General features: G+C 36.1%; 1 protein-coding gene across 1 annotated transcript; it reads right to left on the bottom strand.

Annotated features, from left to right (window-relative positions):
* Nucleotides 1-2,782: 2,782 nt before the first annotated feature.
* Nucleotides 2,783-11,687, bottom strand: LOC147410828 (Reticulon family protein). Its single transcript, XM_086440584.1, is given in 6 exon segments — nt 2,783-3,137; nt 4,557-4,626; nt 10,784-10,925; nt 11,227-11,407; nt 11,494-11,607; nt 11,610-11,687. Coding segments are annotated over 6 exon segments (744 nt in total). The 5' UTR covers nt 11,677-11,687; the 3' UTR covers nt 2,783-2,967.
* Between the last annotated feature and the right edge of the window lie 2,050 nt (nt 11,688-13,737).

Genomic DNA, 13,737 nt, shown 5'->3' with positions numbered 1-13,737 from the left:
AGTTTTTTTAATTCTCTAAAAATGAGGTGTGATACTTAGTACTTAGGCCAACTAATAAAAATGTCATGGGAAAAAAGTGAATTTTAAAAGATCTTCAATTGATCTGGGAATGTAGTCCAGAGTAAGAATGGTCTTGCGGCACATGTATACGCTGAGATTTAGGGTATTTATTTTGACAAGACATTAACTCATGTGGCTAGACTTGAGTCTATTTAGATCCGGATATTCATTGCATGTTCATTGAAATTTAAATTATTTCAAATTGATGTCAAGAGTGTTTTTCTAAATGGAATACTTGATGAGGAAGTCTGAGAAACATAAGTGTTTCGTTGTCTCAAAGCACCCACATCAAGTTTTTACATTAAAGAAAGCCATAAATAGTCTTAAGCCGCCCCTGAGCATGGTATGAAAGGTTGACATAGTTTCTTATCAACCATAATTTTTTCGAGAGGAGTCTCAAAAAAACACTATTTGTCAAAAAGACCCAAGGGTGTACTCTTATTGCCCAGATATATGTGGATGACATTGTATTCGGTTTCGCAAATGAAGATATGGCTTATCAATTTTCTCACATGATGCAATCAAATTTTGAAATGAGCATGGTGAGTGAATTCAACTTCTTTTTGGGATTGCAAGTTAAGCAGCTCGATTGCAGTATGTTCATTTCCTAACTAAATATTCGTGTGAATTGATATATCAATTTGGATTATAGTCAGGAAGAACACAAATGCCCTTATGAGCACCACAATCAAATTATCAAAGACATCAGGGAAAGTGGATCAACGCCTCTATTAGAGTATGATAGGTAACCTTCTCTATCTCATAACCCATTGGCCTAAAATCTCCTATAATGTGGGAGCATGTGCAAGGTTCCGAGCTGACCCTAAGGAATCTCACCGGATGGCTATAATGAAAGTTGTCAAAATGTGGTCGACACCATACCCTTTTTTATTCATCTTCTGATATAATTGGGTATTCGAATGTTAATTGGGTCAGTAATATTGATGATCTTTTCAGTTGTGGTGGTTTTTACATCAAGAATTGTCCAATTGTTTGGTGCAACCAGAAGAAAATTTCTATATCCTTTTCCCCCGCCGAAACCGAGTACGTTGCAGTTGGAAGCTATTGTGCTCAGTTCTTGTGAAATTGATGGTATCGAACTACTGGTTTTCACAAGTATGATGATCATCTTCTACAACAATATCGTGTCATCGATATCTCGAAGAACCTAGTCTACCACTCGTACTAAATATATAAATATTCAACATCACTTTATTCAAGAGCTTGTTGAAGATCGCATCATTTCGGTTGACTATGAGCCAACTGAGATTCAAGTGGTTAACATCCTCACCAAGCCATTGGACTTTATGAGATTTGAACATCTCTGGAAATCCTTCGGAGTGTACTCTTTGTGAGCCATGTTTGAGATGTTTGGTTGAGTGTTTACAAGCAATCTCGAATGTCTCGAACCTTACTCATTTGTGTGTTTAATAAAGGTTGATGAGCAAGACTCATTTGAATTGATCATAATTGGAAAATTAGAGGTTCAACCTCATTTAAGCAATGCAACCATTGGGAAATATCAAGGAGAAAATTTCATATTTCCAGCCTGGTGGTAGAATTGGCGGTGTCGCTGCAGGTTTTGGCTTGGATTTAATTGGCGGTTCCACTATCAGAGCACGTTGTTCCTAGGACATCTTTCCTCCATTTTCTTTTTCCCCTCTAGGTCGTTTTCATTTCCTTTCCTTTGCAAACCCAATTCGGGAGAAGATGATGATGTCGATGGCGTTGATATTGACACATGTGGCTGCTCTATTGATCTCAATCTCGCCTCCTATCTCCATCGGGTGAACAAATTGAAGAATTGAACAATCATCACGGAAAGACACTTCAATCCAGGACAACCCATCCCTTTAGGATTCATGATCTCCTTTTTTGGATTCGGTGGCACCAAAATCTCGAGTTCTACAGGAATGTACACAAGCATACCAGGTTCACGAATTTAGTGTATCCATCAGACACCTCCCTTCACCCATCATTACTTGATGTGGCGAAGTTCGACCTCTAAAGTGCACCGTCCATCATATTACCCCCAGAGCATTGATGATTGTCGATGCCCAACTTGTGTTATATACATAAAGGATAAGATCTTTGCGCACATCACATGCCAAATAGTACTTAGGGTAGTCACACTACCACCTAAACGACATTTCATAACCGTTCGGTGTTGGTACAACGTCTAGTTCTGACTGTCTTTGTACAGTCCTGGCATATGACGTCCTGGTGAGTGACGCCACGACTAAGGTTTAAGTGTGATGTACTAAAAATTAAGAAAGAAAAAATAATAAACAAGATTTATTCACGAGATTCGTCCAAAATCCAAACTACATCCCCGGTGTAGAATAGTTGTAGGTGTTTGTACCTATTTGTGTTTGTACGTATTTATAGATTTTGACATTCTCTGGTGAACTGTTAACAACTTTTGGTTTATATAGCAATATAGTTTTGGTTGCTAACTACCTTTGTTTTGGAATCTCTCCTCATTTGCATATTCTTTTATCATTCCACCCTCATGCTATGATGCTTGCACTTAATTATTTGCATATCTTATCTTCTCTTTACAAATTGATTTTTAAGTTCTTTGAATCATCATTTTTTCTCTTTTGAAACATCAGTTACTTTACTATTTTTCAACGATTACTTGTCAATCTTTTTGGTTGAAAACCCTTTCCGTGAATTTTTGACAAAATTCAGAGTTGAATAAGATCCAGTAGGGTCTCTCTTTTTACCTAATTATACTGTTTGATAATAAGATTCCAAACCAAATTATCTATCCACAAAATTTAAAAAAAAAAAAAAAATTTAAAGATTCCAAACCCAATTCCACCAATATACATTTAGTGAGTAGTTTGCTTGCATGAACGGCACAAGAATAAGATACCATGGGATCATCCCCATACCACGAAGCTATTCGGTTTTCTTTCCCCCTAGCTTTCCCTTGGGAATTTTGCTAAGAACCAAGTCATCCAACTTGCTGTAATGGTTTTGAGCTTGCCCCAGAAGTTTATAAACGAAATTGTCGACTTGATCTTCGTACTTCTCGTACAACACGGGCAGGGTGTGTAAAGCAACGAATCCTTCAACCAAAACAACCACAAGGGGTCATCATCCAATATTAAATAGATGGAAAATGCTTAAGTAACATTAAAATTAACATCAATTCTCGCATTGCTGATGTGGATGTATGTACAGAACCATAGATGCTTTTCATCAAGATAGAAGTGAAAAGCATATATGGTTATGTGTGCATATCCACATCAGCAATGTGAGAATCCATGTCAATTTTAATGTTACTCCAGCATGACTCTAAACAGATTTACATTCCATAACCAAAATAAGCAACAACTATGGTAAAAAAATTTGGTGTGGAGTACATAAAATACATCAATCTCACCTAAGATCATGATATCTTTTAAGACTGACGAGTCCAAGTGGACACAGACGAGTTGACTCGAAGGCCACCAAGCGTAGTCACCTTTCTTTTTTTTTTTTTGAAAGGTCAACAGGGTTAAGGCAGACCCAGACCAGCTACAACCTTAAGAAAGGAAAACCCCTACGATCCTTATCAATGATAGAACCAAGGTTACAAGGGAGAACTCCACTATCTATTTCAGAACAATCCATAGAGTCTTGGGAAGATGCAAGATAATCCGCTGCTTGGTTAGCTTCCCTGAAAACATGGAAGAAGGTGTACCTGTGGAAACTAGGAAGGAGCCTTCTAATGGAAATGACTAAGTGTACAACACTCCATGGAACACTCATTGGCTAAGTGACCAAGCGTAGTCACCTCATTGACTCATCTAGAAACCAAATTGGTTCATCCAATTTTTTTATGTTTTATTAGTAAAAGAAACCTTCATTTTGAGAGAAAATTTAGTTTTTTTTTTTTTTTGTTCTCTTTCAAATAGAGTGGTCCCATTACCTTAATCCTCGTCATTTTCTCAAGGACCCATTTACCCTAATGGGGTTCAATAAACTTTCTTGAATTGGGATTCAACAAAAGACAAGGATGAAGGGTTATGGGACCCCTTTGATTTGAAGGAGAAAAAATGAGGGGTATTGGTATCTTTACAATGAGAGATTCTATTGGCACACCAATTTTTATTAACACCTCACCAAGATATGAATTAGGGTGGTGTTAGCAAAAGTTGGTGTGGCAATAGAATCTCTCTTTATAATATATGTAGGACCCACCCTCTCTAAGGGAGAATGTGCAAGAACGTTTGTAAAGTTGGGTGTAGATAAAATTTCATAAATTTGACATGAGAATTGGCTACTGTAATTAGATTTAATGTCTGCACAATAAAAAAAAAACCTTCAAAATATAAAAACAACAGCTTCTATTAACACACCAACTTTTACTTATAATACACTACTCTATATGATAGACAATGGTTTAATTAATAAGAATTGGTATGTTAAAGGTAAAAAAATTGGTGTGCCAATAGAATCTCTCTGAAAAAAAAAAAAGAAGGAATAGAAGCTAGATATCTCACCAACATAAAACACGGTCAGAAAATTGCACCAGCTCCCTATCACAGCAGCAGCCCACAAGCTTAACACAACCTGAAATGAATTTCTAAAACAATTAATTTATTATCCAATTTGAAAAGGAGTATCTAGCAAATAAATATGGCAATCCACATGATTTTCGCCCTCGCCATATCCCAACCATATCTGGCTAGGATAATTCATGATCTACATTGTTTAAAGTTCTGATATTTCGTCCGAGAATAAAGAAAGTAGGATGACGATAAAGGAAATGAAATCTAGAAATAAAGAAAATAAAAATCAAATCCGAGCCCAAGATGCCATGAAAGCTCATTACAAGTTGAAGAATCCCAACCATTATATAATACAATCAGCTTCGGTCTTTGTCCCTAGAGTTCCCATGGAATGTCTAAAGCGTGACAATCAGCCGCAGAGGACACTCATGTTAGAAAAGATAGGACCACCTACATGCCTAAGGAGAACTGGTGCTAAGGCATTTTCATATTTTAAGATGTAAAACTAGCATTATGGGATTGTCGTAGTAAAAAACTTAAGATCAATACGTGAAAGTCAAAATGAAACTTTCATTTTTTTTTTTTTTTTTCCTAAACAAAGTACAGAAGAGATTACAAATACTAAACAACTAAAATTTTCCACAAATATCTCCACTATTTTAGAAAATATTTTGATCATCATCATCACCACCATTCACAATGCATTGTCACTACTATTTCGGTCAGTAGAATGAACCCTGGTTCACCATTTAATTTATGCTTAGTTATACCTACAGCTATGGCAGTCTTCAAATATTTTCTTACTCTCTCAATGTAAAGTCATTTTTAGACTTCCTCCCTCCCTTTTAGAGCCTTTAATCTGCAAACGAAGAGCTCCTTTTCACTAGTGTCTTCTTTGACAAGTCATCTCAACTGACTTCCCATTTCTTCCGTCACCTATTGGGGATAGTACAAGATTCTTGAAAATGTGTCTTCTTGATTTTTGTCCTTGCTAGTATTTCCACCAGTGAATCTCAGTAAACTTTTCCTTCCTATACTTATTCCATGAACATGCCCTTTGACTGCTTTACATTCCACTCTAAAGAGCATATCTGACATCATTACTGCATTACAAAAATTTCCATTAAATTGATCAAATGCATTGATGGTCATGTTGTACAATACCGTACGTAATCATTCAGATGCTCGATCGTGCCTTGTGACAACCTTCCCAGGTCTGGCAATATCATTTGCTAATAGAAGATGGCAAGCATATGTCTGCATTCTGGGACACTGACGAGTAAATTGTTGCACCAAGTGCAAGCACATCCATGAGAGATTTGGAGAATTTATATAGGCAAAGTTCAACAACACTTTTATATTCACCTAACCCCTCAAGGAAGCATGAGACATGTTCTAAACCACTGATTTTGCCATTTGGTGAATACCAGAGATCGTGTACCCTTTGGAATGGGTATGGTTTGCGGTCAACTCGGGTAGGTAAGGACAAGCAATGATCATACATGCATTTTCAATAGCTTTTTGGTGCATTTTTTCTGAAGGCGCGTGAGATATGTGATCGTATTTGCTCTTACGAGCTATAGTGTCCACTGGCGAGTTGTTGGCATCAATGAGGAAGTCTACGAGGTTCAACACTGCAGCTTCATCTATGGTAATTGGCACGTGAATCTATTGCAGGTGTTGTAGATTTTGAGACACATTAGGATCTCCTTGTAGGTTTGATTTAAGTCATGAACAATGCTCTCTAATGACATCGGCATTTCCCCAATCCATAGTGCTGCATCACCAAGATTTGTTTGCACAATAAGTGTTCTCATGCTCGTCACAACCACCATGACGAAAGTGTTGTCGTTGTGCCCTTTTTCCCAAAAATATATACAAGCAAGCTAAGTTTTCTCTTTTTGCATTGCATCTCCAATGTTTTCCTTTCTTTTTTATCGATAAGCAGGGGTATTTAAGAGAACCCTACCACTTTTTCAAAAAAAAAAAAAAACAAAGAGAGAAATTAAATACTTGAATAGTTAAACATTACATCTTCAAAAAGGACTAGAGTTTGCTTGTGACATGGGGCCAATGGTGTTAGAAGAGGAAAGGCAATTAAGTTGGAGAAAAGGGGTAGAAGAGGAAAGGTAAGAAAATCAAAGGGGTGTTCTTGAAAATGATGAGAACAATAAAGGCAATAATTGAGAATTGTCCTCGAGATGTGTGAAATTAAATCTGAACTCCTCTTTGGAAGGGGGGGGGGGGGGGGGGGAACCGTCTTATTCTATCATATAGATATTTTTCAACTTCTCTACAGATATCAAATTGTCAAAATGGACCCAAAAAGTCATAATGGGGCCTGCATAACCAAATTGAGCCCGTTGACTAGGAACAGGCCTTCGACACTTAGGTTTGGATTTTTATAAATAAAATCCACGATGCAAACAAGTCCAAGTGATATATGTCAAGTATTGGGGTCACATACCCAATAACATAGGTAGGCTAATAATCACGTCAATACATCCACCAAAATGGTTAGGCCAAATAATTAAATAATTAATGGACTCTACACACAAATAGATAGGTGAACCCCACTAAGAGTCTAAAGAGTCATAAAAATTGGAATTTGACTAATTTAACCTTTAGACCAACTAGTCAAAATCCATTAAAAAATTAAAGATTAAAAATATAGTTGAAAAGTCAATTTACCCTAAGTTTATAAATACCAATACCTCCCTCATTTAGAGAGATCCCTGGATCATTTCTTTCACGAAGACTTGAACTTCGGCATTTAAAGAAAAACAAGCTCACATGTCCTCCAAAGACAAAGCAACCTCTAGAGAATAACAAGCTTACAAGCCCTTCTTCGAAGGTAAAGTATCATTTAGAGAAGATCAAGCTTACAATTCTTTATCCAAATAAAAAGTATCATTCTCAATCGATTAAGCGTGAAGCCCAAACAGAAGAAAAATCACATAAAACCCATAGAGAAAATCAAGCTTTAAAGTCATTCTTTAAAGTTAAGAAATATTTCTCAATCGACCAAGCACAAAGCCCGAAGAGAAAAAATCCACACAAATATATAAAAGATCAAACATCGCAAATCATTCTCAAGAAACCCTTCTCATTAATCAAACACAACCTAGAAGAAAGAAAACTACACGTCATCATTTCTTATATTTGACTCTTAAACAAATGAGATCACTCCGTTGAGCGAGTACACTAATATTTGTACCATCTTTTAATCAAAATCAATAAAAATCCATCATCTTATTTTGCACATCTCGAAATGGATTGTGAAATTTGTTGTCACTATAAATCTGGAATTGACTTATATGCTGGTTATAAATGCTACTCAATCTGTTACTTGGGACTAAAAACATAAATTTTTGTAGTTCTCCCATGTCAAAAAAAAAGATATTATAATTCTAAATTCACTCGCGCTCAATGGAAATATCTCCTCAGATTAATTGTCAAATACAATAAATAATGACGTGTAGTTTTCTTTTCTCCCAATTTCGTACTTGACCGATTAAAAAGGATTTCTTGATTTCTTAATAATGATTTGTGATGTTTAATCTCCTATAGTGTCTTTGTGTAGATTTCTTTTATCCAGGATCCGTCCTTAGTCGACTAAGAAAGATTTCTTAGCGTGTATAGAATGACTTTTAGATTTGACTTTCTTTATAGGTTTTATGTGATTTTTCTTCTTTCTGGACTTCGTGTTTGATCAACTGAGAAGGATGCCTTGATTGTCTTTAGAGAAAGGTGTGTGTGTTTATTCTTCTCTACAGGCTAGAATCCAAGTCTTCGTGGGAGAAATGATCTAGGCATCCCTTCAAAAATAAGGGAGACTTTGGTATTTATAGATTTACGGTAAATTGACTTTCCAACTATACTTCTAACTTAATGGGCTTTGGCTAATTGGTCTAAAAGTTTAATTAGTCCAATTCCCATTCTGATGACTCTATGGACTTCTGATGGGCTTTACCTATCTATTTAGGTGTAGAGATCATCACTAAGGTATTTAATTATTGGGTCTATCCATTCCAATGGATTTATTGGCATGATTATGGGTCAACCCGTCTTATAGGATGTGTAAACCACTAAATCCAACACCTGATATAGATAACTTGGACTTGTTTGGATCGTGAATTTTATTTATGAGAACCAAGCTCAAGACATCGAAGGCCCATTCCTAGTCAAGGGGCCTAATTTGTATCCTATTTATGACTTTTAAGATCCATTTTGAATTTTCATATTTACATTGTCAGGCAAATAATGTTCCCCCAACATAACAATAGAATCCCTCCCAAATGCTCTAATTTCAGCTAAAAAAATATACAACTCTATTAGCTTACCTCCAATAAAATTCAAACTGACAATATTGAAATTCTTGAGTAAGGGCTTTGATGCTTCTCACTAGTTTTCCATATCTTCAAGCCACCTCAATTATTCCTTCAATGCATTTCATGACATAAGAATAGTCTGCTAACAGAAGCAATGTACTTATGCCTCATCCTATTGCAAATCTAATAACATCATGAATGGAACTAAGCTCTATGCAAGCATTATCCACCACCGAGTCAACTCTTCCATACACCCCAAACTACCACCCCTAGGAGATAGAGAGTCAGTCGTCTGAGTTTATCTTAGCCACCCCTTACATTGGGCACTTCCAAAACAAATGGATTTGCTTTGGTGGCTATACATCATGAGTGCATTCCCAATTATCAAACGAAAGAACCGCATTGACCACCCCTCTTATCATCAATTTGGACACCATCAAAAACACATGCAATCATTTGATAATTTGGAGTCTAGATAACAAGTTCTCCTTTGATGATTCAACATTTTCAAAGATCCGAGTGTTTTTTTTCTCTCCAAAGATAGTAAATTACTGCACTGAAAGGAAGCTTTCTCTCCTTTCATCCCTAAGGTTTCCAACATAGTAAAACCCTAATTCCATTCTAATCTATAAACTTTGAACTAGCACCAGTAAACCTTAATTTCCTCTTCCAGACACCTTATTTTTATTTTCTAACAAATCCCAACCTTTTTCCCTTTTATCCTTAAACTTGAGATACCAAAATATTTTAGGTTAAACCAATTTCCCTACTCAGTCCTACATCACTATAATTTTCCTAAACCAAGTCAATGGTAATTCTGTCCTTTGCATAAATAAGGAATGAAGAGAAGGAGAGCACGCGTGGATATGAGGCAAGGAAGAAAAATAGAAAAAGGGAGTTCAAGCTAGGTCAAGGGAGATCTCAAAGTGAGATGTATAATCCCAAGAAGGTATTATCGAGTGTCAACTCTCAAGGAAGTGATACGCTCTAAGTGACCCTCAATATTATATTCATAGAAGTGTGAGATATGAAAAGATGGCGATGCCATCATTCACGTGGCTAGCCTCATGTCCAGACTTGGTGACATGTAGGCATGCATCGCGACTTTGTCACACAAATCAACACATTGTCGTCTCCCTAATATATGATCTCAGTAGACATTCTTACTAATAGTGATGTGGTGTCCCTTGGCAATGCCTAGGATGCCCAAAAGGATTATCCCCCTAAATCACTAAACCTTACTCTCATCTTGCCCCATGCATCGACCAAGTCCACCTTGCGACTAACAGCTTGAGAGATCAACGTTCATCGTGCCCTTTGCAGCATTCTAGTTGACCAATTCGATGTAATGTACTAAATCATGCATAACAACTTGGAAGATATTACGCATGCACATAAGGTTAGGATGTCATATACAACTACCACACAGGGATTATATTTGCATTGCATATACTCAGCCTTGGTCCTGCTTATTTTAAATCCATTGATTTTCATTTCCAAGCTATCATCCATATTTCAAGCACATTCCAAATATTTGGAGAAACAATGTATCTCTTTGGGAGAAATCGGATAATAATCGGTAAAATCCCATGAGATTTTGATTCTTCTTTAATGAAAGAGTATCTAAGCTTTCAAGTTTTATATCTAACTTTGAATTCACAATTCTATTTCTTGGGATTTTCCTAATGAAAACCATAGAAATAGTAGTAGCAATAATAATGAAGAGAAGTAAGAGGTCAAGAAAGAGAAGCAAGATTTTGAAACAGAAGACCAAATCGGAAAAGAAATTCATGCATGCCTGCAACTAAGTTGAGGACAGAGGTTGTGGTCGTCCAATAACATGCATGAAAAACAATTAACACAAGAATCTTATATATTGGAACATACCATGATAAATTGCTTTAAGTTTCCTCCAGTTGCAACATCCTGAAGAAACCCCAAGAAACGATTGACCTCGGCACCAATTGAGACGCCTATGTTAACAAATAACTCCTTTGGCAAAACAAGTCGAGGTACTTGAGATGGAGACCTGATGCAGGGAACAAATTTCTAGCATAAGCATTAGTATAAATCTTATCCAAACAAATAAAAGGATTAAATGACAAATGTTTAAATTACCTGTTTATTTTAGAGAGATTCTATTGCCACACCAACTTTTTCTAATGCCACCCCAATTCATATGTAAATCACCAAAGAATTAGCACACATCTTGGGGTGGCATTAGCAAAAGTTGGAATAATGACAATGATTATAATCTTCTTTTTTTTGATAAATTGTGACAATGATTATAATCATTGTCACCAAGAGGTTAAAATGTCTGGTTAAATTACCTGTTTATTAAGCTTGAAGCGTTTGACCAAAAAAACTGGGCAAGCATACCAAGAACAAGTGAAAAGAACAAGAGCGACAGAAAATTATAATTAAGCCATTCAAAGAGCACCCAAATTGCCGTTGCACCAGTCAAAACACTTGCAGAGATCTTCTTGTTCCTCCATAACAATACATCAGCGGCTAATTCTCAAAGATGGAAAATAATCAAGAAGAGAAGGAAAAATAAGTAGCGTAAGAAAAGAAAGATAGGACACGAAAGACCTTACATTTGCCGCCTCCCAAAATTCCATGAACAGGCTTCTCCCGTCCAAAGAGCCTATTTATCTGAGAAGAGACTGAGCGTGGTTTCTCTTCCTCAAAAAATGATACAGATTTCTGCTTTGGATACCATCAGCAAATGTGTCCATTATGTTGTTCAAGATATTCTCGGCTGTAATCTTCTCAGGCATTCTTCTTTTGTCTTCAAGAGAGCCATGCAATCTACTCAGATAATTTGTGAGAGAAAGAGAGATTGTGTGTGTGTGTGTATGTGTATATGTGTGTGTGTGAAGAGGGTGACTGAGTAAATTATCCACTCTTAGCAGAAAACTAGTAAAAGGAGTACTTGCTATTAGTACAATAGTGTAGGCCTTACTAAATTGACTAAGAATGATATCTACAAAGCTGAATCACCTGATTCCATGAAAAAATGAAGAATCCCAAACAATACTCGATTATTTACCACCTAAGGTGAACAAAAATCAAGAAAACTTGAAGAGACAAATGTTGGGTTTATTTAAAAAAAACAGTGATAGGTTTAGGAGTGAAGTCAAGGATTTGATGCCAGATATGTGGTACCAAACATAGGGAAGTGGCAACTTCAAAGTACAAAATCGTATTGAGAAATCATCTTAGACATCTTCCAGGGACGAGAGAGGATTTCTTCCTAGGTTGACTAAAAAGGAGAATGAGATTCTATTCATATGTTTTCAGGTCTCTACAAAGCCATATTTCCACCTAATTCCATGACCAGACAAGGAATATGATGAACAACATTCATGATTTGCCGCCTGAGTTGTGAACCGAAATCAGGAGACAAAACTAGGAATACAATCATACTAAGAAGTTAGCTTAGCCATCAAAGGGGATTTGAGTGATTTTAATTTTTAATTACAAAGTGAATTATAAGAAGAGGACAATGGGAAATAAAACCATCATAAAATATTTCTGAATTTTCTTCTACAAACTTGATTCATGTATTACCACATACCAGGAGAGCTTTCCACAGGGGACAAAAAGTTGAGTGTAAGAGGGAATGGACTCCCCAACTACTTCAGTCAAGCATCTCAAGACCTAGATCAAAAACTTTGATCAATCTAGACCAACAACTCCAAGGACCTTTAAAGAGAAAAGCTCAACAGACGTGGAAGGAGTATAAAAGGATTCCCAAGAAGAAACAAATACTAGTAGGAAGGGTAGCTTAGAGGAGGTCAAGGACATCTACTAGAGCCAAAATCAAAACAAAAATGACAACTGCAAACACAACCCACACCAAAAGGACAATGCAAGGATTTCAATATAAAGACGGCATCTTCAACAACTCTCCCCTTGAACTCATGTACTAAGACCAAAGTAACATGTTTGCTTTAATATCCAGGATTTGTATTGTTGATATTTCTTTCTTTTTTTGCTTCAAAAACTCGCATTCTTCTCTTTCCAAATACCCCAACAAATTGCAACTGGTAATAATCCAAAGAATTCTACCTCTAAATAAATGCACTGGAATACTAGATAAAACCTTTTTAGAGCTGCTATTGGCCCCCCCAACTTTTAGTTATTACACCCCAATTTCTTAAATTATTTATGACACCCCAATTAAAGATTAGAACATTACCAAGTTTTGGCTCAAATTATTATCTCAAAATTAAAAAACATTGTAACACTCATTCTAACAATTTCAGTAGTTGTCCACAATTAGGATTAGGCTCATATAAAATCCTAGACCTAAAAAAATTGAAATCTAATTAAAAGAGAGAGTTTTTATTGGCACCCCAACTTCTACTTATTCTCAACCATTCAGTTATGTTTTTATTTTTATTTTTAATTGGACCGTGTAAGTAAAAGTTGGGATGCCAAGAGCAGCTCTCAACTTTTTTAATTATGATTATTCTTCTAAAAGACCTTCGTTAGTTACAATCTTCTATCAAAATTTTCAGTTTCAAGTTCCAGATTGAGATTGATCTATAATTTGCATCCAAAGGAAGCCCAAGATGCTATGTCAAAATTTATCTGCTATGAATGCCCCCCATACTGCATATTCCTATCCAAATTTATTAGAAGTCCTGAGACTCTTCAAAGTTCAAAGTATAGAACAAGCCTCTAAACTATTTGAGCTACTCTAGGGGACCATCCACAAAAAAGAAGGTATAATCAGCAAATCGCAAGTGTGAAATTATTATCCCCTCATCGTTAATTATATAACCCAAAAGAAAGTACCTCTCAACTGCTTTAGATAACAACCTATCCAAACC

The sequence above is a fragment of the Akebia trifoliata genome, chromosome 1, assembly GCF_017979445.1.
Source record: "Akebia trifoliata isolate Shusen 1 chromosome 1, ASM1797944v1, whole genome shotgun sequence".
In the NCBI taxonomy this organism is placed as follows: Eukaryota; Viridiplantae; Streptophyta; class Magnoliopsida; order Ranunculales; family Lardizabalaceae; genus Akebia; species Akebia trifoliata.
The sequence above is the reverse complement of the archived record's forward strand: the minus strand, read 5'-3'. Positions and strand labels throughout refer to the sequence as shown.